Raw genomic sequence first — 26,960 nt, 5'->3', positions numbered from 1 at the left:
GTGGCACCTTTAGATGAAACCGTCTGGATAGATGCATCACTACAACCTGGCATCAATGAGCAAGATAGTATTACGAATCTTTAGTGAAAAAGAGAGAGATAGATTATCTATATACACCAGTTGATGTTGGGATGTGGCATAAATTAAACTTTTATGACATCCTATATGTGGACCTACTGTGTGATGTTTAGTTGTTCAGAATGTTTGGTTTCCACATATCAAAGATTTATAGAGAGTTAGATGGCTACGATAGGATGAATCTTCCAGTTCTCGATTACTTACAGCAAGTGCTGTAAAGTAGATTTCCAAAGTTCCTCTGGCTTGCACAAAGCATCTGTATGTGACATATGCAATGTCTGCATACTATTGTTGAAAAGTGGAAGAAGCTTCCTGTGGATAAAAAAAAAATAAAAATAAAAACTGGAAATATGTGGTTGATGAAAGAGCAGAATCCAGCATGAAAACAACAATGAAACCAAGAAAAATAGTCCTTGTCTGCAAAAAGGCTGAAGTACAGTCAAATCAGTAATCTGCAGAACCAACTAAAATGGCAAAATTCTGATGCTCATAGTATAACATCAAGGGCTTCCCCTGCTCAGACTCCCGGTTATAACAGTTACTCTGATTACAACTTAGACACAGAAATGGGTTCCAGTTCTAGAAAAACACCAGTCTTCTTTTTTCTGCATCTCAATATTTTGGGAGATGCAGAAGATTGGGTGTGGCATTACCTACAAAGGGGAGGTACATATTGACATTTATGTTTTCAAGCAGTACTGCAGTAAGAAAGGCATTGCATAAAAGCAAGAATAGTAAGGGATCTAGTCTCCTTTCCACTTAACAATGACAAATGGTGAATATCATACTTATCCCCACCTTTCAATAAATGTGCAGTTGCAAGAAGAAAAAACACAGTCTAGTAGTTAGCAGAGAGGATTACGTCTATGATGGGTTCCTATTAAATGATCGAAGACACATTCTTTCAAATGCATCCAGATCAAACTTGAAAGCACGAAAAGGCAAAATAGCGAAATGGCATATAAGTGAATTCTTTCCCTGGGAAAGAAATCGCTTGGCCACTTTCGTTACTTTGCCATTTTCTTGACTGTAGTACGATCTTGGAGTTGGTATATTTAAGTGGGGGGGCAGCCCCCCACATCAGGGGCTGTGGGGGGTGAAGCCCCCCTCGCTTTATGTAATGTTTTATTTATTTATTTATTTATTTATTTTTTGTGGAACAGCAATTTTTTTCCCCTTGGAAAAAAATCGCTGTTCTAAGCGTTCAAGATTGTAACCTTTCACTTACATGGGTTCAATAATTCATCGTTCGCTTTTTTAAGCGATCAATGATTTAACATAGACATGCTATGATTGCTGTAGCCCAATGGTTGATTCCTCATCTTTGAGCAAATCATTTAACCAGACAGTCTCTGGGGAAACTGGATTAGGCTACCTCAATAGTTTTCTGGACTGCATGCCTAGTATTTAACTGATTAACCTAAATGCTGTTTCTGTTTTCCTGTGGAAATATTTAAGACTGTGGTATGAAGCCTTACTTCTGAATCAGACATTCTTAATTGTAGGGGTATGGTGGGTTTAGCAGGCATTATAGAGCAGCTGGTCAGAGACGCCAGGGCTGTATTTCATTACTGCAAAGTAAACATAAATTGCCAGGATATGATGATAGATGATTTGTAACCCACATGCTGTTACTGTAACCACACTTCAGCTAGCTCTTCTTTTGGAGAGTTTTGGTGAGTACCACATGTAACTGTACTTTGTCATGAATGGGAAGTATTTTAAAGATATATAAATGGTTGGGCATTACCAGATAGAAAATGCATACCTACACAGTTTATTTCACACTTCTAGATGCTATACCAAAACGTTAAAAATCAAAGTCATCTTCTCAATTAAGTGTCTTTGCATTTTTAAATGAATAATACAGTTATTTTCCTCTACACTGCAGATAGCACAGCAACAAAGAGAACACTATAAGGATAAGACTGGCACTGGACAAGGAGTGAACTACTTTGTACTTCCTGAATGTCAAAATCCCAGAAATCTGCAGCATATCAGGTAAGTGTTGTACTTGTAAGGGATAGCAATTACTTTAGATGGCCCTTAGTGCCCATTTTATGAGTTTTAGTCACAAAAGAAAACATAATATACAGAGTTTCTTATCATAAGAAAAAATTCTGTATATTATAGCTGCACTTTAAATACTACATCAATATGCAGTAAATTAATTAGTTCAGTGTTGATGACATAAAGTCATAAATATAACCATGAAAACCACTTTTCATATTTAGAATAGTAGTTGTCTCCTTTAATCATTTATATTGATCTGATATTGTCATTTTCATTCATTCCTCAACTGCTGGGTTCGGATCCGATGCTCATATCTGACTCAGTCACCTCTTCCAGATTGTAGGGTTCTTGGACTCTTGAACTCCTCCCTTTGTGCATAATGCCCCATGTATCTAACATACCCTAGATCTTGCTTGCTGCTATTGTGAACAGACATGGATTGTGAGCTCTCAAGTGTTAAGATTTATATAGTCATTGTTTTTTGCATTAAGTGAGTTTAGTTTTATTTATATACTTTTTCTTCAATATCTATATCTCCCTTGTACACTTTTTGCTGTTACATTCTTCCTTTTCTCTCATGGCCTTTTTCTTGTACTCCTTGAGTACCCTGTATTACCATTGTTGGTAATCTTTTCTTTCCAATTCTTGTACTAACTTTAGTACCTTAACATACCACTGTTGGTAGTCTTTTCATTACCTTTACAAAAAATAAATAAATAAATAAAAATCCTGTTTATATTTTCTAATTATACTTCATAGGTTCATAGATTGGTACTAGACTAACTGTCCTTATGCACCATTTTAAGCCTAGCTAATTAGCCCATGTGAGAATCAAAGCCTGCACCTTGTGTTTGTAAGGTAAACACCTTAACCATCATGCCAACTTCCCACCATAAGTTCATAAATTAGTACTAGGCTAGCTATCCTTGTGGGGCATTCCAAACCCAGCCAATTACCCCATATAAGATTCAAACCCTGCACCTTGTACCTGTAAGGTGGACACTTTAACCGCTATGCTAACCTCCCACCTTACTTTTCTTATTGTATTGCTATTTTTCTTTTCTGTATAAAAAAATGTCAGATAAGCCTTCTGGCTTTAAAAAATGTGTTTCCTGTGGGCACAAGGTTCCAAACTCTGATGCCCAGAGGGAAAGTGTGAACTGTTTGGGTCTGAAATACTTGGATGTTGAATGTGACATTTCTGCAGGCTTTAATTCTCAAACCTTATCTGATATGAAAAATAAATGTATTCTGAGGGGACTTCTACCTTCCAAATCCTCATTGGATCCAGTGGTTCTGATGCTGTTCATTTTGTAGATATGCAAAAGGTCCATCAGAGCTGGATCTGAGAATGCCTTGTATGTCATGCATAGATCACTTTTCAATAACCTGTAGGAGTATAGAGATAGGGTTTAAGGTGATCTGTATAGGACAATGTGTTTACACCCTGTTGTCTTCTGGTAAGGAACCTTTGTGGGCAATCCAGCTGTTGCATATGTCTGGTCAGTACATGTCTTTGGCCACATGTTGCTCAAAGAACAGATTACTGTCAGCATATGTTCCCAAATATCTGACTACTGGGTCAACTGTTAGGGGTGTCCTATTGATGGCTAATTAGTCTAGGTGTTGGTTTTCCCAAAAGGCACTATGATGCATTTTTTGGCAATGAGTTTAGTCTGTGACTTTGGCACCAGTCATTTGTCTGTGTTAGACCCTCTTATGAGATCTTTGTGTCATACCTGGAATCTGTGATAGCTCCCAATTTGCACTCATCTGTGAACCTGGTCAGCTAGAGACCCTTGACATTAGCCTTTATGTCTGAGAAGTACATGCCAAATAAGAATGGCCCCAGCACAGAAACCTGAGATACCTGACTGATGACAGGTCTCTTACTGGAAATGGTATTACCAATCCTGACTTCCTGGGTCCTGCCTCTGAGCTAATTGGCAATCCATAGAGTTACCTATGGGTTAATGCCCAGTTTGGTGACTTTGTCAACTGTAACAGAGTGGGGTATTACATAAAATGCCTTAGTGAAGTCCAGGTAGGTAGTGTTCACAATTTTCCCTTTTTCCATTGCCTTGGTGACCTTCTTGAAGAAGTCCACCAGGTTTAGTAGGCATGACCTTCCCTTGAAAAAGCCAGACTGAATTGATTCCTGTGTTTGAAGGTTGCCTATGTCTTTGTTGATCATTTCCATGACAATTCATTCCATGGCTTTGCATATTTGATCAGTCATAGGTTCATAGGTTCATAGGTTCATACTAGGCTATCTGCCCTGGGGCAATTATAAGCCTAGCCCGATTCTGTATGGCTTACGCCACCCCTTAATTTGAGTATACTGTGCCCTTTTTAAGGTTTAGTTTACTGTGCCTCTGTCTAATAGTGACACGGGAGTAATCCCTGGGACAAACCTATGATCCCCCATCCACCTATCAAAATTCTTCTTGAAGAGATTCAGTGAGGTGCTCTGCCTCACATGAACTGGAATTCTATTCCAGAGCGAAGGGAGCCTCTGGGTTATGAACCTGTCTCTCCAGCAAGTTCTATTTATTTCTGTGCTGAGGTTCAAGTCCCTCAAGCGTGTGGCTGTAAGGGATTTAGATTTACTGAGGTGGAGCATGTCCATTAATTCTGGATTTGACATAGCTTTGTATGTCAGGCATAGATCATCTCGAAGTAGGCGGTATGCAACTGAGTAGAGCTGGAGTTTTTTTAACCGAGCAGCATATGGCATCTGTTTGAGACCCTTGATCCTCTTGGTGAGATACTTTTGGGGTCCTTCTAATTGCTGCAGGTGTCGGGTAAGGTACATCCCAAAAGGGGCATTGTATTCTATGATGGGCCTGATGAGGGATGAATAAAGGGGCACGATTACCTCTCTTGATCTAGATGTGAAACCCTTCGTGATGAGGTGGGCTATGTAGAAGGTCTTTCTAAGGAGAGATTGCTATCAACTTGGGTCCCCAGGTCGCTAATAACTTTCTCTGTACTTAATGGGTTTCCGCCTATGTGGTAATTTGTGGGCACATTGTTTTTGCCAAAGGGTATGACTATACATTTTTTGGCATTTAGCTTTAAACCATGGCACTAGCACCAGTTATCTGTCTCTGTGAGACCTTTTTGAAGGATGTTTGTGTCAGCTGGAGAGTCGATTATGGCGCCCAGTTTGCAGTTGTCTGCGAACTTGGTGAGCCATAGTCCTCCCACGTTTGCCTGTACCTCGGAAAAGTATATACCGAACAAGAGTGGTCCCAGGACAGAACCCTGCGTTGCCACTTGTGACAGGTTTCGAGTCTGACATGGCTCCAGCAACTCTCACTCTGTGGGTTCTGTCTTTCAGACAGTTTGCGACCCATCTTGTGACATAGGGGTTTATATTTAAGCTGGATAGCTTATCTATGATGCCCAAGTGGGGTATTGTGTCAAATGCCTTTGCAAGGTCCAGATAGGCTGTGTGGACTACCTTCCCTTCATCTATGGCTTTGGTGACTGTTTCAAAGAAGTCAACCAGGTATAAAAAAGGCAGGATCTGCCCTTGACAAAGCCGAACTGGGTAGGATCTAGTGTCTGTAGGTCCCCAATGTCTTTGTTTATCAGCTCCATGATGATCGTCTCAATAGCCTTGCAGACTAAGCTAGTCAGGCTTATGGGGCGATAGTTTCCAGGGTCCGTAGAGGCTCCACCTTTGTGGAGTGGGACCATTGTTACTGTACGCCATTCTGTGGGCACATATCCTGTAGTGAGGCTGAGATTATATAGCTGTTTTATTTGAGGGATTAGTTCCTCTTGGAGTTCATGTAGGACACAACCTGGGATGCCATCTGGTCCCATGGAAGCAGTGTTTTTTGCTTTGGAGAGGGCAGCCTTCACCTGAGCATCAGAGATGTTTGGGAGGCAGCCCTCTGCCGGGATAGATACTTGCTCTTTTGGGGGGGGGGGTGGAGAAGTTTGCACTGAACCTGTCTGCCAGGATATTGGCGATGTCTGTGGGTTCAGTGTATTTTTTGTCATTTAGAATCAACTCAGAACAAGTCTGGAAGTTGCATCCCAGGGTCATAACATAACTGAAAAAAGCCTTATGATTGTCTTTGGTGTCCTGTGCAATTTTTCTCTCGAAGCTGGCCTTGGAGGATTTTATGAGGGATCATAATTTTTTGCTAGTACTGATCAGAGATGCCTTCCCTATTAGGGATTTTGCTCTATCATGTAGTAGCTTCCTCCTTCTGTTGTACAGTTTATTTATGGCAGGGGTCCACCAGACTGGACGCCTGCCTTTGGATGATTGGGTCTTGGTTTTGTTTGGGATAGCATGATCCATGCATTCCTGGAGATGCCCGTAGAATGCGTTTATATAGGATTCTGCAGTTTGGGCCGTAGTTTCCACTGGCCCTGGGGCCTTGAAGGATTCCACTTCGGTTTTGAGAAGTGAGAAATTCACTTTTGAGAAGTTTTTCACTGTGGTTTTCTGGGCTGGGGGTGGGGTCGGGATGTGGACATCCAGTGAAATTAATTTATGGTCTGATCTTACCAATGAGGGATATACTTCTGGTGGGGAGCATAGAGTCCCCATGTTGGTAATGATCAGGTCTAGTATGTTGTCCACTCTTGTGGGAGTGGTGACTAGTTGTTCCATAGCATTTGAGTTTATAATTTCCAGGAACATTTGGGATAAGGTGCTGGGGCTTGAGTAGTGCTCCCAGTCAATGTTTGGGTAGTTGAAGTCACCCAATATAATGGTGTTCGGAGAGATCTTCATGTTCTCCAATGTTTTCAGGAAAGCCAAGTGGCATTCCTGACTTTGAGATGGTGGTCTGTAGGATGCTATAAACTGAAAAGCAGTCTTGCCCACTGTTAGTTGCACATGGATGTTCTCTGATACTTCGTGCAATGCCTCTAACCTGGAGGTGTGGATATCCTTGATAAATATGAAAACTCCCCCTCCTTTTGTGGTTCGGTCTGAGTTTTGAGGCTAAAAAGCATGATATGAGGTATAGCCTGGTAGTGCTGGGATGCTCTCTGGAGCCTTGAACCAGGTTTCTGTCACTGCACAGATATCAATGTTCTCCATACTGAGGAGAGCTTCGAGTGCGTGCATCTTGAGGTTAAGACTTCTGGCGTTAAGCAGCATTACCCTTAATTTCTTGTTCCTTGTGCTGTCTATGGGGGTGGGTTTGACTTTTGAGCCTTGCCTAAAAAAGGCACTATGGTGGTGGCAAGAGCCTTTGCCAATATCCGAAAGCCCAGTGGTGACAGGTGCAAGCCGTCCCTAGTGAAGCAACGTGGCTTGTCAAGCATGTCATCCCAGGCTGACAGACACTGGATCCCCTTTGAATGACACCAAAATTTTAGCCAATTGTTAAAATCGATCATTTTGTCTTTGTACTGTGGCATCATTCTAGGTGAGGGTAAGATGCTGCTCAAGGTCAGGGTCATACCAGCCTGGGCTACATGATCAGAGAGCTCCTCTATGTCTCTTTTCATGTAGTCCAGGGAGGTACATCTCAGGTCATTCACACCAGCATGTACAATGACTGAGTCATATTTGTATTTGCTTTGGAGTGACCTGAGTGCTTGCGTTATGTGGCGGATCCTAGCACCCGACAGGCAGCTCACCATGACCTTCTCTTTATTCAGCCTGGTGAGCAGGACGTCAGTGTGTCTGACAATAGAGTCACCTATTACAAGAGTATCAGGTTTGTTATTCAGCCTTAAGGGCTGTGGCTGCTTGGCACACTGACTTTGTGGGCTATGTGTTGTGCGTGTTTTGTTTTGAGGTAGCGTTTGCTTGGATGTCTGCTTTGGAGGTCTCTGTTGCTTAGGTAGATTTTTATTTAGAGCCTCCGAGTATGTTTTTGTGTATTTATGTGTTTGATTCGCTGATGTGGTGGGACTATGTGATACTGGAATTGTGTTGTGCGAGGTTACCTTCTCCTCCTGACTGGTTGCACCAGTTTTGAGATGAGAGAGCTCAGCCTCCAGTTTGGCTAAATAGTTGCATCTCTCACATATATTTGAACCTGTTTGGAGGAGGAGAGTGTTGTCCGTGTACATGAGACAGTTGTAACATTGCCTCAAAATTCCCAGATTCACCAGCTGGACTGGAGAGGAAAAGTACAGTTTTGTACCTACCATAAATGTAGATGTTCGAAGATCCACATTGCTGCAGTCCTTACAAATGGGTAGTCCACTGTCCTTGGTCGGCCCGAATACCAAAGTATTAGGCTGACGTCGGTCTAGGCGCTTAGAACTGACATCAGGACGTCAGGGTACAAAAGCGCATGACCGACGTCATTTCCTCAGTCTTTTCTTGCCCCAGATGTCAGAAGGCCCTAAAAATAAAGGCCAAAACCAAAAATAGCAAAGAACAAACAACCACCCCTGCACTAACAATATTTACAATATGTACAACCCAAACCACACAACCACCTCAAACCACAGAGGGGAAGGAGGGAGGGTAAATTGGACTGCAGCAATGTGGATCTTCAAACATCTACATTTATGGTAGGTACAAAACTGTACTATGTTCTTCATCTCACATTGCTGCAGTCCTTACATATGGGTAGAATCCCAAAGCAGAGGTAAGGGAGGATGGCAAAACTATAAAGCATTAGGTGCTGCCAAAATGCCCTGTAAAATTGCAGTGGCAAAACCAGCCCTGGATTTAGAGTAAAGTGGAAGGTGGTAATGCTTAGAGAAAGTATGCACTGAACTCCAAGTAGCTGCCTCCAAAATATCTTTAGTAGCCACCCCCCTTAAAAAAGCTGTAGAAGTGGCAGTAGCCCTAGTGGAATGAGGCCTGATCCCAGCTGGAATCTCCTTACCATGATGGGAATAACAGAAAGCAATACAAAAACCAATCCACTTAGAAATAGTTTGTTTTGACACAGGTTTGCCCTGAGAACCCAAAGCAAATGAAACAAACAACTGCTGAGACTGCCTGAACCCTTTAGTTCTACTCAAATAATATCGCAACTGTCTATGTATATCCAAAGTGTGCAAAATCTTTTCCCCTTTATTTTGGGGGTTTGCATAAAAAGTAGGCAAATGAATAGTTTGGTTTAAAGCCACACTAGAAACCACTTTAGGCATAAAGGAAGGGTTAGTACGCAAAGATACCCTATCCTTGTGGAAAATTAGGAAAGGCTCAACCGCCATAAGGGCCTGCAATTCAGAAACCCTTCTCGCAGAGGTAATGGCCAACAAAAAAGCAGTCTTCCATGATAAATATTTCAACTCGGCAGTAGCTGCAGGCTCAAAAGGTTGTAGAGTGAGTTTCTCCAACACAAAATTGAGATCCCAAGCAGGAGTAGGAGCTCTACGTGGGGGTCTTATATTCTTTGCCCCTCTAAGGAATTGCTTAAACAAAGGATGAGAAAATAATGGTGGATCACAGTCATAGTGAGCAGAAATTGCTGCAGCATGAACCTTTATAGAGGAGAAGGACAAACCCTTGTCCAATAACTCAGTAAGGTATTGAAGAGCAACACTTAAATTAGGTTTAGAAACATCAAAGTCCTTTGCTGTACTCCAAATCACAAATCTCCTCCATTTATCTGCGTAAACTTTCCTTGTACTAGGCCTTCTGGCCTCCAAAATAACATTCAAAACTTGTTGTGGAAGCTGAGACCCTCCAGGGTTCAAAACAGAATATGCCAGGCTGTTAGATGCAGGGACTGAAGTTTGACATTGAGTAAGTGACTGTTCTCCTGAGACAGCAGGTGTGGAATCGAAGGCAAAGGCCATGGAGGCTCCCGTACCAGACTTCTCAGTAATGGGTACCAGTGCTGTCGAGGCCAATCCGGAGCTATTAAAATCATGGTTGGCTTGTCCTGTCTGACCTTCAGGAGTACCTTTGGGAGGAGAGGCAGTGGTGGAAAGGCATATACGTGAAGATTGCTCCAATTGAATGAGAGAGCATCCACTTTCCAAGCTGTGGGATGAAACCTTTTTGTGCAAAACTTTGGCAACTGGTAATTTAGTGGAGAAGCGAACAGATCTATGTCTGGAGTTCCCCATAACACTGTCAATTCTTGAAATACATGAGGATCCAATCTCCACTCGTGGGGATCCATTATTTGTCTGCTCAACACATCTGCTAAAGAGTTCTGTGCTCCTGGCAGAAACCTTGCCTGAAGATTTAGCTGTAAACTGAGAGCAGTCTCCCACAAAATCATTGCTTGTCTGCATAGAGGGTATGAATGTGTTCCCCCTTGCTTGTTGATGTACCACATGACAGTTGTGTTGTCTGTTTGAATCAACACCTGTCCTGGAAGAAGTAAATCCTTGAAAGCTATCAATGCAAATTGGACTGCTAACATCTCCTTCAAGTTGATATGTAAATGTTGAAGTCTGGCAGGCCACGTGTCTTGTACCCATTTTCCATTTAGATGAGCTCCCCAAGCTGTGTCTGAGGCATCTGTCATTAGAATCTGACTCACCTCTGGTCGGGTCACAGAGAGTCCCTTGTTTAGGTGACATTCCTGAGCCCACCACAAAAATTCCTTTTGAATGCAAGGTATTATCTGAATGACAGTGTCCAAATCTTGGCAGTGTTGTCCATACATTTTGAGATACCATTGTAGCTTCCTCATATGCAGTTTGGCATTGGGAAGTACCAGAATACAAGATGCCATGAACCCCAAGGCTTGAAGGACTGTCCTTGCAGTCAGCCTGGACTGACGAGACAATTGATGGAAGTAAAGAGAAAGATTCTTTTGTTTGTCTGGGGTCAAAAAGGCCATCTGGGATGCTGTATTCAGTCTCACACCCAGAAAGCACATGTCCTGAGAGGGTACTAGACTGGACTTTATTTCGTTCACAGAATACCCTAGGCATCTTAACACTGCCATCACATACTGTAAATGGTGAAGAAGTTCGTCCTTTCCTTGAGCCAGAATCAGGCAATCGTCCAAATAAGGATAGATTTGTATTCCTCTTAGCCTGAAGAAAGCTATCACTGGAGCCAGAACCTTTGTGAACACTCTGGGCACAGTAGATAAGCCAAAGGGCAATGCAGAGAACTGATAATGAAAAGTCCCAGCCCGAAAACGCAGATACTTCCTGCAACTGGGCCTGATAGGAACATGAAGGTAAGCTTCCTTGAGATCCAGAGTCACCATCCAGTGATCTTTGTCCAACAGAGGTAAAAGCTGTTGCAACGTCAACATTTTGAACTTGGGAATGTCCAGATATGTGTTGAGGATAGATAAATCCAAAATTGGTCTCCACGTGTTCCCTTTCTTTGGTACTAGAAACAGGCGAGAATAAAATCCTAGGCCCACTTCTGGCAGAGGGACCGGTTGTACAGCTCCTATTTGAAGAAGTAGAGAAATCTGTTTGTGAGCCTCTAATCTTTGCTGAGGAGGAACGTCTGGCATGCCTTTGAAAGGAGGCAAGGTATGGAAATAAAACTTGTAACCTTGGTGTATGATATCCAGTACCCATTTGCCCTGGGTAATTAAAAGCCAATTTTCCTTGAAGAGTGCCAACCTTCCTCCCAAAGGTGCTGCCAGGCAAGAAGGATCTGGCAGCTGAAAAAGTAGGTCATTGGGCCTGTTTATGAAAGGACTGGCCCCTGCCCTCACTTGAAGATTGTGCAGGTGAACTCCATGTTCTAGGTCTGAAGGAACTCTGAGCTCTGCCCCTACCACGTCTAGATCTACCCCTAGACTGAGAATCAGAAGAAGGATACGTCCACCCCTTAGCAGGCCAATTCCTACTAAACTTCGGAGGCTGAACCTGCAAAAAATCTTTAACAGTCTGCATAGACTTAGCCTTGTCTTCCAATTTCTTCAAGACTGACTCCACAGGTGGACCAAACAAAACATCAGACTGTAAAGGAGCATCCAAAATCCTTGTCTTAACATGGTCAGATAAATTCTGATCCTTAAGCCAGGCGTGCCTACGAAGAACTGAACCAGTGGCAGCCACCCTAGAAGAGGCCTGCACAGCATCAAAACCACACTGTAAAGAATGCTTACCCACCTGTTCAGAGACATGCACCAAATCTTGTAATTCTTTACACTCAATGCCTTCTGCCAGAGCATCCACCTTAGATTTCAATTGAGAAAGAAGAAAATTCTGATATTTCAACATATGAAACTGGCAATTCAAAGCCCTCATTGCTAAGGTAGAAGATGTATAAACCTTTTTTCCCCATCTATCCAAAGCTCTGGCCTCTTTATCTAGAGGAACAGGATTCTTTACAACAGAGGCCTTGACACCCTTAGGTCCCTGGCTAATAGTTTCTGGGTCCACCCTAGGACTCTTATAGAGATATTTATGAGCCTCAGGAACCCTGTAATACCTATCCGGTTTAACTGGCGCAGGAGGTAGAGAATCAGGATTAAGTGAAGCCTCTGAAAACACATCTTGCACAACATCCAGAACAGGGGGTATAGCTAAGGGCCTATGTTGAGGCAACAACAAAAATTCCCTAAGCCTTTTCCGTGAATCAGAGAAGTCCTGACCTTCCCACTTAAAATGTTCCCTCATAGAATGAAGTGTCTCAGAAAAAGAAAAATCCTCTGGAGGGGAAGCAGAAGGAGTAGAATCTTCTGCATCAGAATCAGAATAAGGAGTGAACTCCTGCAAATCCTCAGCTGAAGACTCTGAATCATCCGAAGCCTGTTCAAAACTTTCCATCTCCGGCTCCACCCTAGGCCTCTTATCAGGAGGGGGCATAGAACCTCTAATCAGAGTAATCAAATCTTCTGCCATTTTAAGCATATGCTTCTTAGGCACAGACCCTGCTGAACTAGGACTGACACCAACAGAAGCTAAACCTGACTTGCCCCTGGAAGAAGCCTTGGAAACAGAAGGAGAGGGCCTAACCACCCTGGGAAGGGAGGGGAGTACAGAAACCTGAGAAGCCCCCTCAGCCTGACCTGCCTCTTGAGAGGCCACATCCTGCAAAACTAAAGTCTCCCCCTGAGACTCCAGAGAAGCCTCCGCCGGAACCACCGGTTCCACTGGAGCCTCTAAAGAACCGGCGTCCGGAACGGACGACTCATCTTGCCTGGGTTTAGCCGCTTTGTCCTTGCGCTTCTTCGAGGAAGTGGGCGTCGGAGTATCCGACGGCATATTATAATTGCACCGCTTACCGAAGACCAGCCTAGCACAATCTAACCTTCTCTTAATAGTGCGCTTATTAAACCTAGCACAAAAGCGACACCCGACTACGTCGTGCTCAGGCCCCAAACAAGGAATGCACAAAGAATGATAATCCCTATGCGGTATCTGTTTCCCACAAGAAATACAATTATTCACTTTTTCTGACATCCGGTAATACACTGAGGCAAGAAAAAACCAAAATATTCCCCAACGGGGTACTTAGCCAACTTGGATTCGGTCTGAAACTCCGAACTCGAAAAATTTCAGAACGCCGAACGGCACTTGCAACACTGCTTCTGCATTGGACCATGCGGCAAAAAAGACTGAGGAAATGACGTCGGTCATGCGCTTTTGTACCCTGACGTCCTGATGTCAGTTCTAAGCGCCTTGACCGACGTCAGCCTAATACTTTGGTATTCGGGCCGACCGAGGACAGCGGACTACCCATATGTAAGGACTGCAGCAATGTGAGATGAAGAACATCCACTGACTGACCTTTGGACATGCTAGAGTAATATAGGGAAACTGAATTTAAGACGGACCAATAGAGGACAGGGTAATCGTAGAGAGTATAAGAGTAAGTAGTGCTTAAGGTTTAATAGTGCTAACTTGTAGGATTACTTAATTGGACCAGTGAAGGGCCATAGAATGAGAATATGGTGTTTAAATTAAGAGATAGAGCAGTTCTAAGGGAAAAAGTGAAGAGCAAACTTTGTGGAGTGAGGAATAGTTTAAACCCAATTAGGCGGCACTGCCCACTGTTGCGCTATGCACAAAAACGCGCAAAACCGCGCAAAAGAGGGTTTTAAGAGAGGAAGATGAAGGAGTTTGTAATTGACCCAAAATGGCCAATAAAACTACAGTTTCAAGTCAGTAACCACTCCCACAGGGGCAGGCAGGCTGCTCAATGTTTTTCACTGCCACTGATCAACAGAGAGACTTCCCTTAGCCCAAGCAAAAACTGGCCTCCAGGAAACTTGCAAACAGTTCAAGAACAGCAAGCCTGTAACTGAACTTTTTTAAATCTCAGAAAAGTGTGAAAAAAGCAAGATTTTTTTTTGTTTTTTTTGTTTTTTTTTCAGAGATAGCAAAGGTACACAAGTATCAACAAGTTATAACAGTGCAGTAAATGACCCCACACAAGAGTGCTAAGCCAAAGACAGATAAAATGCAAGTTTTGAGAAAAAAACGATTTTAAAAATAAGTGCAAATGGGAAATTCAGTAAACAGCTCTTGGTTGTGCTCTAAATACAGTTACTAATGCAGAAATCAAGTTTAACAAACCAGAAAATGCTCAAAATAGGCGGCTATGCAGAAAAACTTAGCAAATAAACAGAGGAAACATACTTAAAATCTCAAAAGTGGCTCCTTTCTTCTCTCAGCATTTTCTCCTCTTGGTGGGTGCTTCACCAACAGCCAACAAGCCTGAAAAGACACCAAAACCATGAGGCAACCAGGTTTTAAGAGAGGAAGATGAAGGAGTTTGGAATTTACCCAAAATGGCCAATAAAACTACAGTTTTAAGTCAGTAACCACTCCCACAGGGGCAGGCAGGCTGCTCAATGTTTTTCACTGCCACTGATCAACAGAGACTTCCCTTTAGGCCAAGCAAAAAATGGCCTCCAAGAAACTTACAAACAGTTCAAGAACAGCAAGCCTGTAACTGAACTTTTTTAAATCTCAGAAAAGTGGGAAAAAAGCAAGATTTTTTTTTTGTTTTTTTCAGAGATAGCAGAGGTTCACAAGTATCAACAAGTTATAACAGTGCAGTAAATGACCCCACACAAGAGTGCTAGGCCAAAGACAGATAAAATGCAAGTTTTGAGAAAAAAATGATTTTAAAAATAAGTGCAAACAGGAAATTCAGTAAACAGCTCTAGGTTGTGCTCTAAATACAGTTACTAATGCAGAAATCAAGTTTAACAAGCCAGAAAATGCTCAAAATAGGCGCCTATGCAGAAAAACTTAGCAAATAAACAAAGGAAAAATACTTAAAATCTCAAAAGTGGCTCTTTTCTTCTCTCAGCGTTTTCTCCTCTTGGTGGGTGCTTCACCAACAGCCAACAAGCCTGAAAAGATGCCAAAACCATGAGGCAACCAGGTTTTAAGAGAGGAAGATGAAGGAGTTTGGAAGTGACCCAAAATGGCCAATAAAACTACAATATCAAGTCAGTAACCACTCCCACAGGGGCAGGCAGGCTGCTCAATGTTTTTCACTGCCACTGATCAACAGAGAGACTTCCATTTAGCCCAAGCAAAAAATGACCTCCAAGAAACTTACAAACAGTTCAAGAACAGCAAGCCTGTAACTGAACTTTTTTAAATCTCAGAAAAGTGGGAAAAAAGCAAGATATGTTTTGTTTTTGTTGTTTTTTTTTTCAGAGATAGCAGAGGTTCACAAGTATCAACAAGTTATAACAGTGCAGTAAATGACCCCACACAAGAGTGCTAGGCCAAATACAGATAAAATGCAAGTTTTGAGAAAAAAATGATTTTAAAAATAAGTGCAAACAGGAAATTCAGTAAACAGCTCTAGGTTGTGCTCTAAATACAGTTACTAATGCAGAAATCAAGTTTAATAAGCCAGAAAATGCTCAAAATAGGCGGCTATGCAGAAAAACTTAGCAAATAAACAGAGGAAAAATACTTAAAATCTCAAAAGTGGCTCCTTTCTTCTCTCAGCATTTTCTCCTCTTGGTGGGTGCTTCACCAGCAGCCAACAAGCCTGAAAAGATGCCAAAACCACGAGGCAACCAGGTTTTAAGAGAGGAAGATGAAGGAGTTTGGAATTGACCCAAAATGGCCAATAAAACTACAGTTTCAAGTCAGTAACCACTCCCACAGGGGCAGGCAGGCTGCTCAATGTTTTTCACTGCCACTGATCAACAGAGAGACTTCCCTTTAGCCCAAGCAAAAAATGGCTGACAATAGGTCTGTAGTTTCTGTGGCAGGTTGATGGTCCACCCTTGTGAAGTGGGATAGCTGTTGCAGTCCTCCATTCCTGTAGTACAAAGCCTGTTTAGAAGCTATATTTGAAAAGTGACTCAAGGGGTCCTTATAGATCATGTTTCAAGCTATTTAGGAGGCATCTCAGGATACTGTTGAGGCCCATTGAGCTGTATTTTTCACTTTAATGAGCACCACCAAGACCTGCTCCCTGTTAGTAGTTGGGGGTAGCAGGTATTTCATGGAGGGAGGCTGGGGGAGCGGGAGGTGAAGTTTGAGATGAATTTGTCAGCCAGCAAATTTACTATGTCTCTCTGCTCAGTAAAGGTGGCACCATTGACCACTAGCTCAACACGCAGATCTGTGCTGCCTTTGAAGTTTCAGGCATAGCTGTAAAAGGCCTTGTGGTTATCTTCTGCCTGTGAGGCTATCATAACCTTGCAACTGGTCTTATTGGACTGAATTAGTTCTCTTAGTTTCCTGTTTAGTTTAACTATAAAGCTCCTATCATTATGGGAGGGGAGCTGCTCTTCATGATTTACACATGAGTTTTTTCCTTTTAGGTTCATAGGGAATTACAAATCCAAATGGGGGTATTCCCAGCTCCCTCTCCCCTCCAGATCTGTGAGCTGTCAATCTGTCTTCATTCCATTTGCTCCTTCTCTGATCTGACCATCTGCTTCAGAGTCCTTGGATCAGAAGGCTCAGAGTCAAGACATTGGCTCTGGCAATACCTATTACTTTGACTCCAACCATTTCCCTGAACTATTCGGCTCCAACCACTTCAGGGCAGAATGGCTGTTGGAGCAGAAGCCTCAATGTCAGATCCGAGGGGTTGACTTCCTCTCCTAAGTTTTTGGAGACATTGCTTCCCCTCAGAGCTTCAGCATTCGACAGCTCAGCTCATACTTACATTCATAGACACACACACGTTTGATTTATTTATTTATTTTTTTTACTGTTACCTATGTCAACTCAGGGCTCAGCCCCTTTCTGTCTCATTTGGCATGAAGTTGTGAAGGTTTTGGCATTCTAACCTGTCTTTTTGGGCTGCTCAGCATGGAAGGTGCTCTAAAGCTTTCAGTGCTGGCTGGCTATTATATCCCTGACAAGATATAACCCAAATATCTAAGTCTACTGCAGCAGTGATCATTCACACATCTACTGTTATGGGAAGTTTACTTATACAGCTGTACTTTTTCCATATTGTTTTCCAACCATAGAGTTGGTATATATAAATTTGGATGTGTTATAGTATCTTCCACTTTAGGGACGCATAGGCTTTCCCTCTATAAAACTTTACTTTTAGATTCACTGAAAACATCGGTGAGCAATTTTTTGTGTGACATGAATCTATGAAGGACTCAGTTTAGTGGCCACATCAGCTATATTTTTGTTACCTTCTTTTCTGTCAGGAAACTGTTATGAAAGATGACTCACAGTTACGTAGCTGGTTGTAGTGTCACATATGTTGAAGCCCAGACCATAAAGCATATCATTTAGGATCTTGTAGAAGGTCATGTAATTGATGGACTTCGTACAGAAAGAAGGCTTATCTATATGTAAATAAAGCAGCATATCCTGATAGTGTAACTGCTTGTAATCTTATACACTTGTTGCTGCCCCATGGTTACCTATTACAACCGCGAAACTGCAGTTGCGGGAATATGGAAACATCGACACATATTGAGTGAACCACAAAAACACAGAATGTCCTGAAGCGTGAAATTCGAAATGTCAAATTGGAATAGTTGGCCCTACTTCGGTATAGCTCCTTAAGGTAAGTGTGCAATAGTTACATACCTTAGGGTTAGGGTGCGGATTAAGACAGGTGCATACACAGTATTATATGTAAGATTTAGTTTAGGGTTAGAAGTAGGGTTTTGTTAAGTGTATGTATGTGGATTATTTATTTTGTTTAGGTATAGCTCCTTAACGTAGTTGTGCAATAGTTACGGACCTTAGGCTTAGGGTGCGGGTTAAAGTAAGTGCATATACAGTAATATATGTAAGCTTTAGTTTAGGGTTAGAAGTAGTTTAAGTGTATGTATGTGGATTATTTATTTTGTTTGTGTAGGTAGTACATAGCGGGCGGTGGGGTTGGCCAACTATGCCGATTCGACATTTTGAATTTTGCATTTCAGGACGTTTGGTGTTTTTGCGGTTCGCTCAATATGTGTTGACATTTCCATATTCGCATATGTGAGGTTTTGCAGTTATAATATAGAACCCTGCCCCACATAGTTTTTCCTTCAATGACATAGTGTTATGCTGTCTAGGGAGTCATGCTGGGAGACAGTTTGCACTATGCTTGGCCTACAGCCTCTAGTTTTGTTTGCTATGAATATGCATTTGAATAACATTTGACAGGCATGTGAAGGATTTTTTTATTTTTGTTTTGATCACATGGCATGAATGCTGCACAAGTTGTAATTATCTGTCCAGAAGTAGGACCATATTCCTTAAATACTAGTAGAGTTACATAGTCCTGCACAATATATATGTAGAAGCTTAATGTGTAGGACTGGTGTATGTATGCTATGACTACTATGTGGGCCAGCTTATAAGGTGATGATACATAAATGCTATTTGGACATCAAAGCCACTGTTTTTCTACATTGTGTATTTGATATAGGAAACTGCTCTTTCTGATGTCTTGATACACTGCTTACAGTAAAAAAAGCTTCTTTCAGTGGCAGTCTGGGATTTTCTGGAATGCATTGTTAATTCTTACATGCACTTGAGGGGGGGGGGTAACTTAGCAAAGGCCTGGAATGTCTCATAAATGTTTGCAGGAAATCCACTATGCAAAAACGTACGCGTCTTGATGTACACAAGCTATAGATGAGGCTTCTTTGTTAATTGTTCCCATTCTAGAATAATTCACAAATTCGGGGCAGTATATTTACTCTACTGTAAATTGTTTTGGGATATGGCCCTCTAAACAATGTTTCTGAGCCTTTATTCCCTTATACACAATCTCAGACAAATTATTTAGCTTTTTGCTTGACCTCCTAGAAACTGCTATTGTGCTTTATGAAGAATTAAATGTACTTAAATGTGAATTTGTATCACCATTATATATTTTTGAAATGAAATTCATTGAATGCACAGTGTTTTTTTTTAAATGCCATGTTAAATTTTACTTATAACAGAGAGCTCTAAATCTCTTCATATGCAGTACTGGCCCGGTCTACCTCAATGCAGCATGTCTGTGGGTTCCATTTTGGAGAAGAGTTGTGTTTAATTGGGAAGATGGGTTTGAATTACTACCATGAAAAATATTTCAGTCTTGTAAATAAATAAAAAAAATGTTACTGCACTCAGATTTAACTTCTGCACATACTGAGCCTCCTCTTTAAGCTAATAAAATAGAATATTGGCTAGAATTGGCTAGAATATGGTATATTTCATACTGACAAACTCAAAAATGATATAAAAATATTGAAGTTAAAGATAAAGGTCCAAATAGTTCTGATATCAGTTCCATTGGTTTGACATACAGTAATGAAATCACTTTCCCTTTAGGGACTAAGGCCCCCACACACCCATATATAGGTTATAGTCTGCTACTTAATAATCAACTCTATGGTTGTTACATCTCGGACAAGGGAGGGAGAGCAATTAAAAATATTATGCCATCCTACTGATTACAATCTGACTTGTATTGTGCACAGTTGTATTTCCCTGTCGAAAATTAATGCAAGAAAAAAAAAAAAACATTATAGTAACATTCCTCGTGTTGTAAATGCTGTTTTATTATTATTATTACTATTACTATTGTTGTTGTTGTTGCTGTTATTAATATATTTTTTGTTTGTTTTTTAGGGCTGCAGAATGTAGGCTATAATGTTCTAACTGCTGCCCTAGTAGATCTGCAACTATCATTTTAAAAGATTGCACAAATCATTTTTCCTTATTTTTGTGTTTGTTCACATCACTGACAGATTTTTTTCTTGCTTTCCTATAGGTATCCTAGCTCAAATGACATGGCTTTGACATTCATACAGTGAGTAAAGGATTTTAAAACTCAAGAGCACTCACAACAGTTTTCAGCTATATTTGTCAAGAAACATGTTATATTTTTGTATAGTAACATATGTGGTTGTAACATGTTCCTTTCTCAAATCTCAGAATGTTAGTTATGACTAATCCTGAGTTTGTTTCCTTCAGCCTGTACTTGTTCCAAACTGCATTACTGTGAACAAGTCAATTAATCAAACAGTGCTCACAGGATACCCTTGAAATGATGTGCATGTACCTTTTGTACCTAGTGAGTTACATCAATAATTAAGAGTATAAATAGTGATGTTACAATGTATTCCACAATAATAATTTTAATAATGATGAGTAAAACATTCTGAGCTTTGAAAGGAATATTTCATTATCACTGATTTCATTTAAATCCTTCTGTCTATATTATCACTGCACAATCTCAGTCTGACAGGGTTCTTAGTGTTAACTGTTCTAGCTAACATAACTGTCACAAATAGCAAGCAAGATTGAAAGAAATAGATTGTTGTATTTAAAGTTACATTTATGTTTACACACTCTCTTTTCTTATAGTCCTTGGTCCATAACAAATATATTACATAAGGCAAGGCACTTTGCATGTATAGCAAGTCCAGATGACCAAGGGGATCATGTAGTCTTTTGGAACAATTATATATTAAGTATTTTGACATAACTGTGATATTTTGTTTTAATTTAGCCTTTCCCTCTAGTCATACTAAAGTATACACAGAACAATTACTGAATGGGGAGGAGTCATTGCTTATGTTTGTTCAAGCCATACTGCTTTTCTTATTATCACAAATAATCCAGTATTATAGTTCAAGTGATAGTGCTGTTTTTACAGAGTACATTGAAAATCTGAGGTCAAAATATAAAGTTATGTCTGAGTTAAGAGCATTTGCTAAATGTAATGTTTCTAAATGTTCATTTTAACATCGTGTCTCATACAGAATTATACTTTTCTAACTGCAGGGAATTTTAGCATGAAATGTTTTGGGCAGTCATTTAAGGATCCCTTCTTTGTTGTCATTACACAGTTTTACTTTTAAATGTTATTTCAAAGTCATTGTCATAAATCTTGTTTTGGATCTGACTTGCACAAAATGAATGCCCTGCTTCCTTTTGGAGTGATACATAAATGGTGTGTTAAAATCTAAGTTCAGTTTCTTGCATTTTCAGTTATAAGCAATAGCGCAACTTCTTTAGATTAAATTAAACTTTATAAAATGTTTTACCAGCTTTCTAGTGGAGCTCTACAGTTTTACTAGTAACATTTTTTTACTCATTCTTTCTTTCTTTCTTTTTTTTTTTAAGTGATTTTCTATTGTTTTCAGTTATATCTGGAGTTTGTGGAACTTTACCACAGACTCTGGCTTCACCTGTGGACAAACTCCTGGTTGCCATCTAACATGTCTGTTCATCATTCCCCCCTCCTCTTCTTCCCTTTCATTTTCCTCTGCCCCTGCTCAGAGGTTTCCAAACTAACATCCAAGAAGGATGTTGATCCATGGGATTTAGTAGATCTGGAAAATCAAGTCCTTGTTATGCCATTTGTCAAGAATCATAATAGCCTGTGAAGAAACAGGCTATTGTGTCTCAGCAGTATTAGAGACTGTTTTATTACCATTATTTTGTGACTGTTAAAATAGATGACCTTTATTAAAATCATTGGAGTCTCTTTGTAATTTCCTTTTCTTATTTGCTATAATGCAACATTGTAGATGGTAACATTATCTAAACATTCATTATATCTAGTCTCACACACACACACACACACACACACACACACACACACACACACACACACACACACACACACACACACATGAAATCAGGTAAAAGTTGCAAGTTACCATAAATTTTATTAATCTTTGCTAACAGTGCTGTTCTATGTTCCTTAAAAAGATATTCATAAATTGCATGTAATTCACCTTCAAACACATATTTAGTTGCTGCAGTGTCTCAATAATTCAGTATACTGGTCTGGATAGGTGTAAATGCTTTAATATACATAATCCCTCGGATACTACTTTAAATTTAAGGTATGCATCAAATATTAAAAAGCGTGATTATAGCCGTTTATATTTAATCATGCTAAACACAAGATCCTTTAGACACTCCATAACATCCACATGGGGATGGGTTTGGCATAATGGTTAAGGTCTTCACCTTGTAGACACAAGGTACAGAGTCTGATTCTAACTTGGAGTTATTGGCTAGGTTTGAAATGGCCCTTCAGGCCAGTTAGTTTAGTATTCCTCTATAAACTTATCCATGAGTGTATCTGCTGTTATTGGGATAGTTGTTTAATCATGTATCTGATGTTGCAATTTTTATTCATTCATTCTTCAACCTGTGGGTTTGGATCTGACCCTTGGATCCAACTCAAATGTTTTCTCTAGCCCTAGGATCTGAATCTCAAACTCCTCCTTACTCATAATGCCTTATTCCCTTAGATTACCTCAGATCTCATTTGCTGATCAACAAGATGGACTGGTATTGCAACTCTTTCAAGCTCCTAAGGGGGTTGTGAGTGCTTTTTGGTGAACTGTTTCTTCTCTACTTACTTGTTTTTCTTCCACTTAACCCTCCTTAAAAAAAAAAGAGAAAAAAAGAAAAAAAAGAAAAAGAAAAAATTATTTTTATATATTTATGGAATTTTGTAAATTCCCCTTTTCCTAACTTGTTGGTTCATCCACTCCATTCCTTTCTTTTAAAATTTCCTTCCTTGAAAAAAAATGGCTGATAAACCAGTGGTCTTTAAAAAAGTGCACTGCCTGTGGGCACAATATTTCTAAATCTAATTCCCACAGAGAGCGTGTTTACTGCTTAGGCCCTAAGCATTTAAAGTCTCCTTGATCTGTTTGTGTGGGCTTTAATCAATGTGCCATTAGTGACAGGAGAAATAAGTTAATTCTCAAAGGCTTCCTGCCTTCTTCTGCCTCCTGTCTAGGCACATCTACTTCAAGGGCTCAAATCCCCAAGAAATCCAAAGACTCCAGGGAACACTGTAAGTGTTCCCTGGATAAGGCTTCTCCATTACCCTTGGCTAAACTGACAAAAAAGGTTCAGAAGACATCGGATTCGAAGACCTCAGACCCTGGACCAGCTGTGACTTCACCCACTATCGTTACTACCAGGACATCCCCGGAGCTGGTTCTTCTGACTCTTGGATCCTTTGGGCTCCTACAATTTCCTAAAAGGACTTCTGGACCTATCTCCACCTCCTCATTCATCAGGTCTTCTCTGAAGCAGAAGCTGATAGAATGATGAGGAAATTACTCAGGACACAAATCCAAATGGGGGGGTTTCCAGCTCCCTCTCTCCTTCAGATCTGTGAGCTGACAATCTGTCTTCATTCTTCATTCCATTTGCTCCTTCTATGATCTGATCATCTGCTTCAGAGTCCTTGGATCAGAAGGCTCAGAGAGTCAAGACATTGGATCTGGCAATACCTATTACTTTGACTCCAACCATTTCCCTGAACCATTCGGCTCCAACCACATCAGACCAGAATGGCTGTTGGAGCAGAAGCCTCAATGTCAGATGTGAGGGGTTGACTTCTTCTGCTAAGTTTTTGGAGACATCGCTTCCCCTCAGAGCTCCAGCATTCAACAGCTCAGTGCCGACTCCTCCCTCAGAACAGGAGATCTGTGGGCCTCGTGGGTTGTCTGATGTGGGAGATTCAGCTCCAGAGAGACTGCCTTTGACTCCTGTGAGTCTTTCTGCCTTCAAGGTGGTGAAAGAGTTCTCTCTGTACCCAGAAGATCCCAGACTCTCATGTCTTCAGATCTGTGTCCAACCCCTGCTTTTGATCTTGTGCCTAAGTTTTCTCTATTGTACCACCTCCAGGACAGCCAGACCAGAAGAACTTCCAATCAGTTCCATTTTTGGTGCTCCTCTTCTCTTCTGATATCTCCCTGGAGCATCCTACTGTAAGAGACAGTGCAGAAGGTGGCACCTGGATTCCCCCCATGAATCTGTTACCAAGGACACTGACTTGGATGAGGGGGAAGTGTCCCCAAGATCTCCACCTGAAAATGTCTCCTTTGGAGACATTCTTGAAATCCTTTTCCAGAAAGGTGGATGGTCTTCCCAAAACCCTAACCCAGATGAATCTGTGTTTTTGGAAATCTTCAGGCCTGGCCAATCTACATCTTGGGTGCCCCCCCCCCCCCCCCCCCGTGGACTAACTTACTGACCTTATCTCCTGCAGGGTGTGGAAGGAACCACATGCTGTGGAACCTATTCCTAAATGACCTGACAAGATCCTCAGTGCTCCCACCAACAACCAGCATTGGATAAAAGGTATACCTGTAGATGCCATAGTTGCAGTGGCAACCACCAAGAAGGAGCTACCAGAGCAAGCTCCACTATCCATCCCCCTAATGGAGTCCAGGGCTTTGGACAGGTTTAAGAAGTGGGTCTACATGTCAGTGACCTTTGTATTGCATTTGATGAACTACTTGGCACACTTCAGCAGACTACAGAGGGACTTAATTAAGGAACTCTCAAGCTATGCCCCCAAGGTCCATGTTTGCAGAGGAACAGAAAAGTTTTTCCTCCAGACTGGCCACCCTACATTCTATCTCTAACACGTCCATTATGCTAATCTTGCATGCCTCAGAAGGTACCTCAAAGGCTGCCAGTTCAGGTATTGCTATAAGACGTCATGCCTGGATGTGGCTTTGTGACATCATGGAACCTTTCAAGGCATCCTTCATCAATGTACCTTTTGATGGATTATCATTGTTTAGCCCCACTTTAAAGTGACTCTTTCCTATAGTGAAAAAAATGGAAAGACCTTGTCTGCCATGGGTATCCATTTTTCTATCCCACAAAGACATTTCTCCAGAAACAAGCATGGTGGCAAGAAAATGTGGTTTAAAAGTTCTCATGGCACTTTTGAGAATTACAGGATATTTTTCTCCCAGAGGCAGATGGGGAAACTACTATAATGGTAAATGCCACCCACATGGCAGAGTGGATCTACACAATCAAGGCTCACAAGATTATTTCTCAGTTAGATCCTTTCAAGACTCCTGAGAGGTTGCCCAACCATCCCTCCCTGGAGTCAGTCAGGAGGCATATGTCCTTTCACTCATATGCCTGGGTAACCATCACAAACAATAGTTGGGTGCAAAGGATCATATCCAGAGGATATTCCACTCCATTTTTCCAAATACCAAAACCAAGGAAAAATCTCCCCAGTGTCCCAACCAGTCAGAGGGAGGAAGCGCTATCACAAATCACAAAGCTGCTAGAGAAAAGGGTTGGGAGGGTGGCCTAATGGTTAAGGTGTTTGCCTTACAAACACAAAGTGCAGGGTTTGAGTCTCACAAGGGATAATTGGCTAAGCTTAAAATGGCTCGCAAGGGCAGTTAGCTTAGTAAGAATCTATGAAAAAAAAAAAAGTCATCCAGGAGGTCCCACTAGACCAAAACGTGTCCAGAATTTACTCATGGTTCTTTTTAGTGCTGAAAAAGACAGGGGACCTGAGGCCAATGTTGGAACTAACATTCCTAAGCAAATCAGTAGACAGTTTAAAGTTCTGGATGGTCACGGTTCAGTCCATTCTACCAGTATTACAGAAGGATGACTGGATGCTCAGTTGACCTTCAGGATACATACTATTTTATCAAAATGAACAGGCGCTCCAAAAGGTTTCTCTGCTTCTGGCTGGGAAAAATTCATTATCATTTCACAGTACTCCCCTTTGGTCTCACCACAGCACCATCATGTTCACCAAATGTATGGTGGTAGTAGCAGCTCACTTGAGACTGCATGGATTCAATATTTTTCCTTAACTAGATGACTGGCTCCTAACTGCATCAACCAGACATTTACTTTTACAAGCCAGGGACCATCTACTACATCTGGTCCCAACCATGGGCACCACGATCAACATGCAGAAATCTCAGCTGCAACCCATATAGTTGATAGACTTTATAGGAGAACATCTGGTGCAGCCAATTGTCTAGCCTTTCTACCTTTTGACAGGATTTCCACTTTAAGGTCTCATATCAGACAAATTCTAGCTATTCTAAAACCTCCAGAAAGGCTACTCCTCAGAGCATTAGGTTCAATGGCTCCCATGATAACCTTGATTCCACATGAGAATACTTCACTGGACTCTGGCAGTCCAATGGTCTTTACACTTCTACCTGCTAAATCACCCTGTCAGGTTTGCAAAGACTCATGTCTATGGTGGCGCCACTCGGCAGAAGTCAAACAAGGACGACACTTTGTTCTTCCTTCCCAGAATTCCATGTTGACCACAGACGCTTCCCAGCTGGTGCATATCAGTGTACTAGAGATGAGAGTGGTGCTGCTAGCATTACAAGAACTTCAGAACTTTCTCCCTCTAGGGCCTTTTTGAATACAAATAGACAACATTTCCATGCTATAGTACATCAACAAGCAGGGAGGAAACAGATTTTGCCCCTTGTGTTGAAACGCAGTGACGGTTTGGCAGTGGGTGATTTCTTCCAACCGCTTCCTAGTTAAAATGTACATTTGGGGGAAGTTCAACATTCTAGCAGACAGGCTCAGCAGAGATATCCTGATGCATAATGAGTAGTTTCTAAACCAATCAGTGGCAAACAGGATTTTCCACAAATGGGGGAAACCCTGTTGTGACCTTTTACATCCCCCTTCAACAACAAATGCAGCAGTTTCTTTGCCCTGATCCCTTCAAAGTGACAGTCACTGAGAGATGCACTATTCTATGTTTGGCCTTCCAGTCTTCTTATGCTTACCCTCCCTTACCCCTTATACCCAAATTTCTTCAGAAA

General features: G+C 41.3%; 1 protein-coding gene across 1 annotated transcript in view; it reads left to right on the top strand.

The window, feature by feature from the left end:
- Positions 1 to 21,478, top strand: part of FAM166C (family with sequence similarity 166 member C) — a 253,443-nt gene extending 231,965 nt beyond the window's left edge. Inside the window, exons 3-4 of the mRNA XM_044063399.1 lie at positions 1,970 to 2,079; positions 20,123 to 21,478. Of these exons, the coding sequence (XP_043919334.1) occupies positions 1,970 to 2,079; positions 20,123 to 20,165 (153 nt within the window). The 3' untranslated portion in view covers positions 20,166 to 21,478. The remainder of the gene's footprint in view (positions 1 to 1,969; positions 2,080 to 20,122) is intronic.
- The last annotated feature ends 5,482 nt before the right edge of the window (positions 21,479 to 26,960 follow it).

This window comes from Protopterus annectens, chromosome 2.part1 (assembly GCF_019279795.1).
Source record: "Protopterus annectens isolate FY-2018-M chromosome 2.part1, PAN1.0, whole genome shotgun sequence".
Lineage (NCBI taxonomy): Eukaryota > Metazoa > Chordata > Ceratodontiformes > Protopteridae > Protopterus > Protopterus annectens.
The sequence above is the reverse complement of the archived record's forward strand: the minus strand, read 5'-3'. Positions and strand labels throughout refer to the sequence as shown.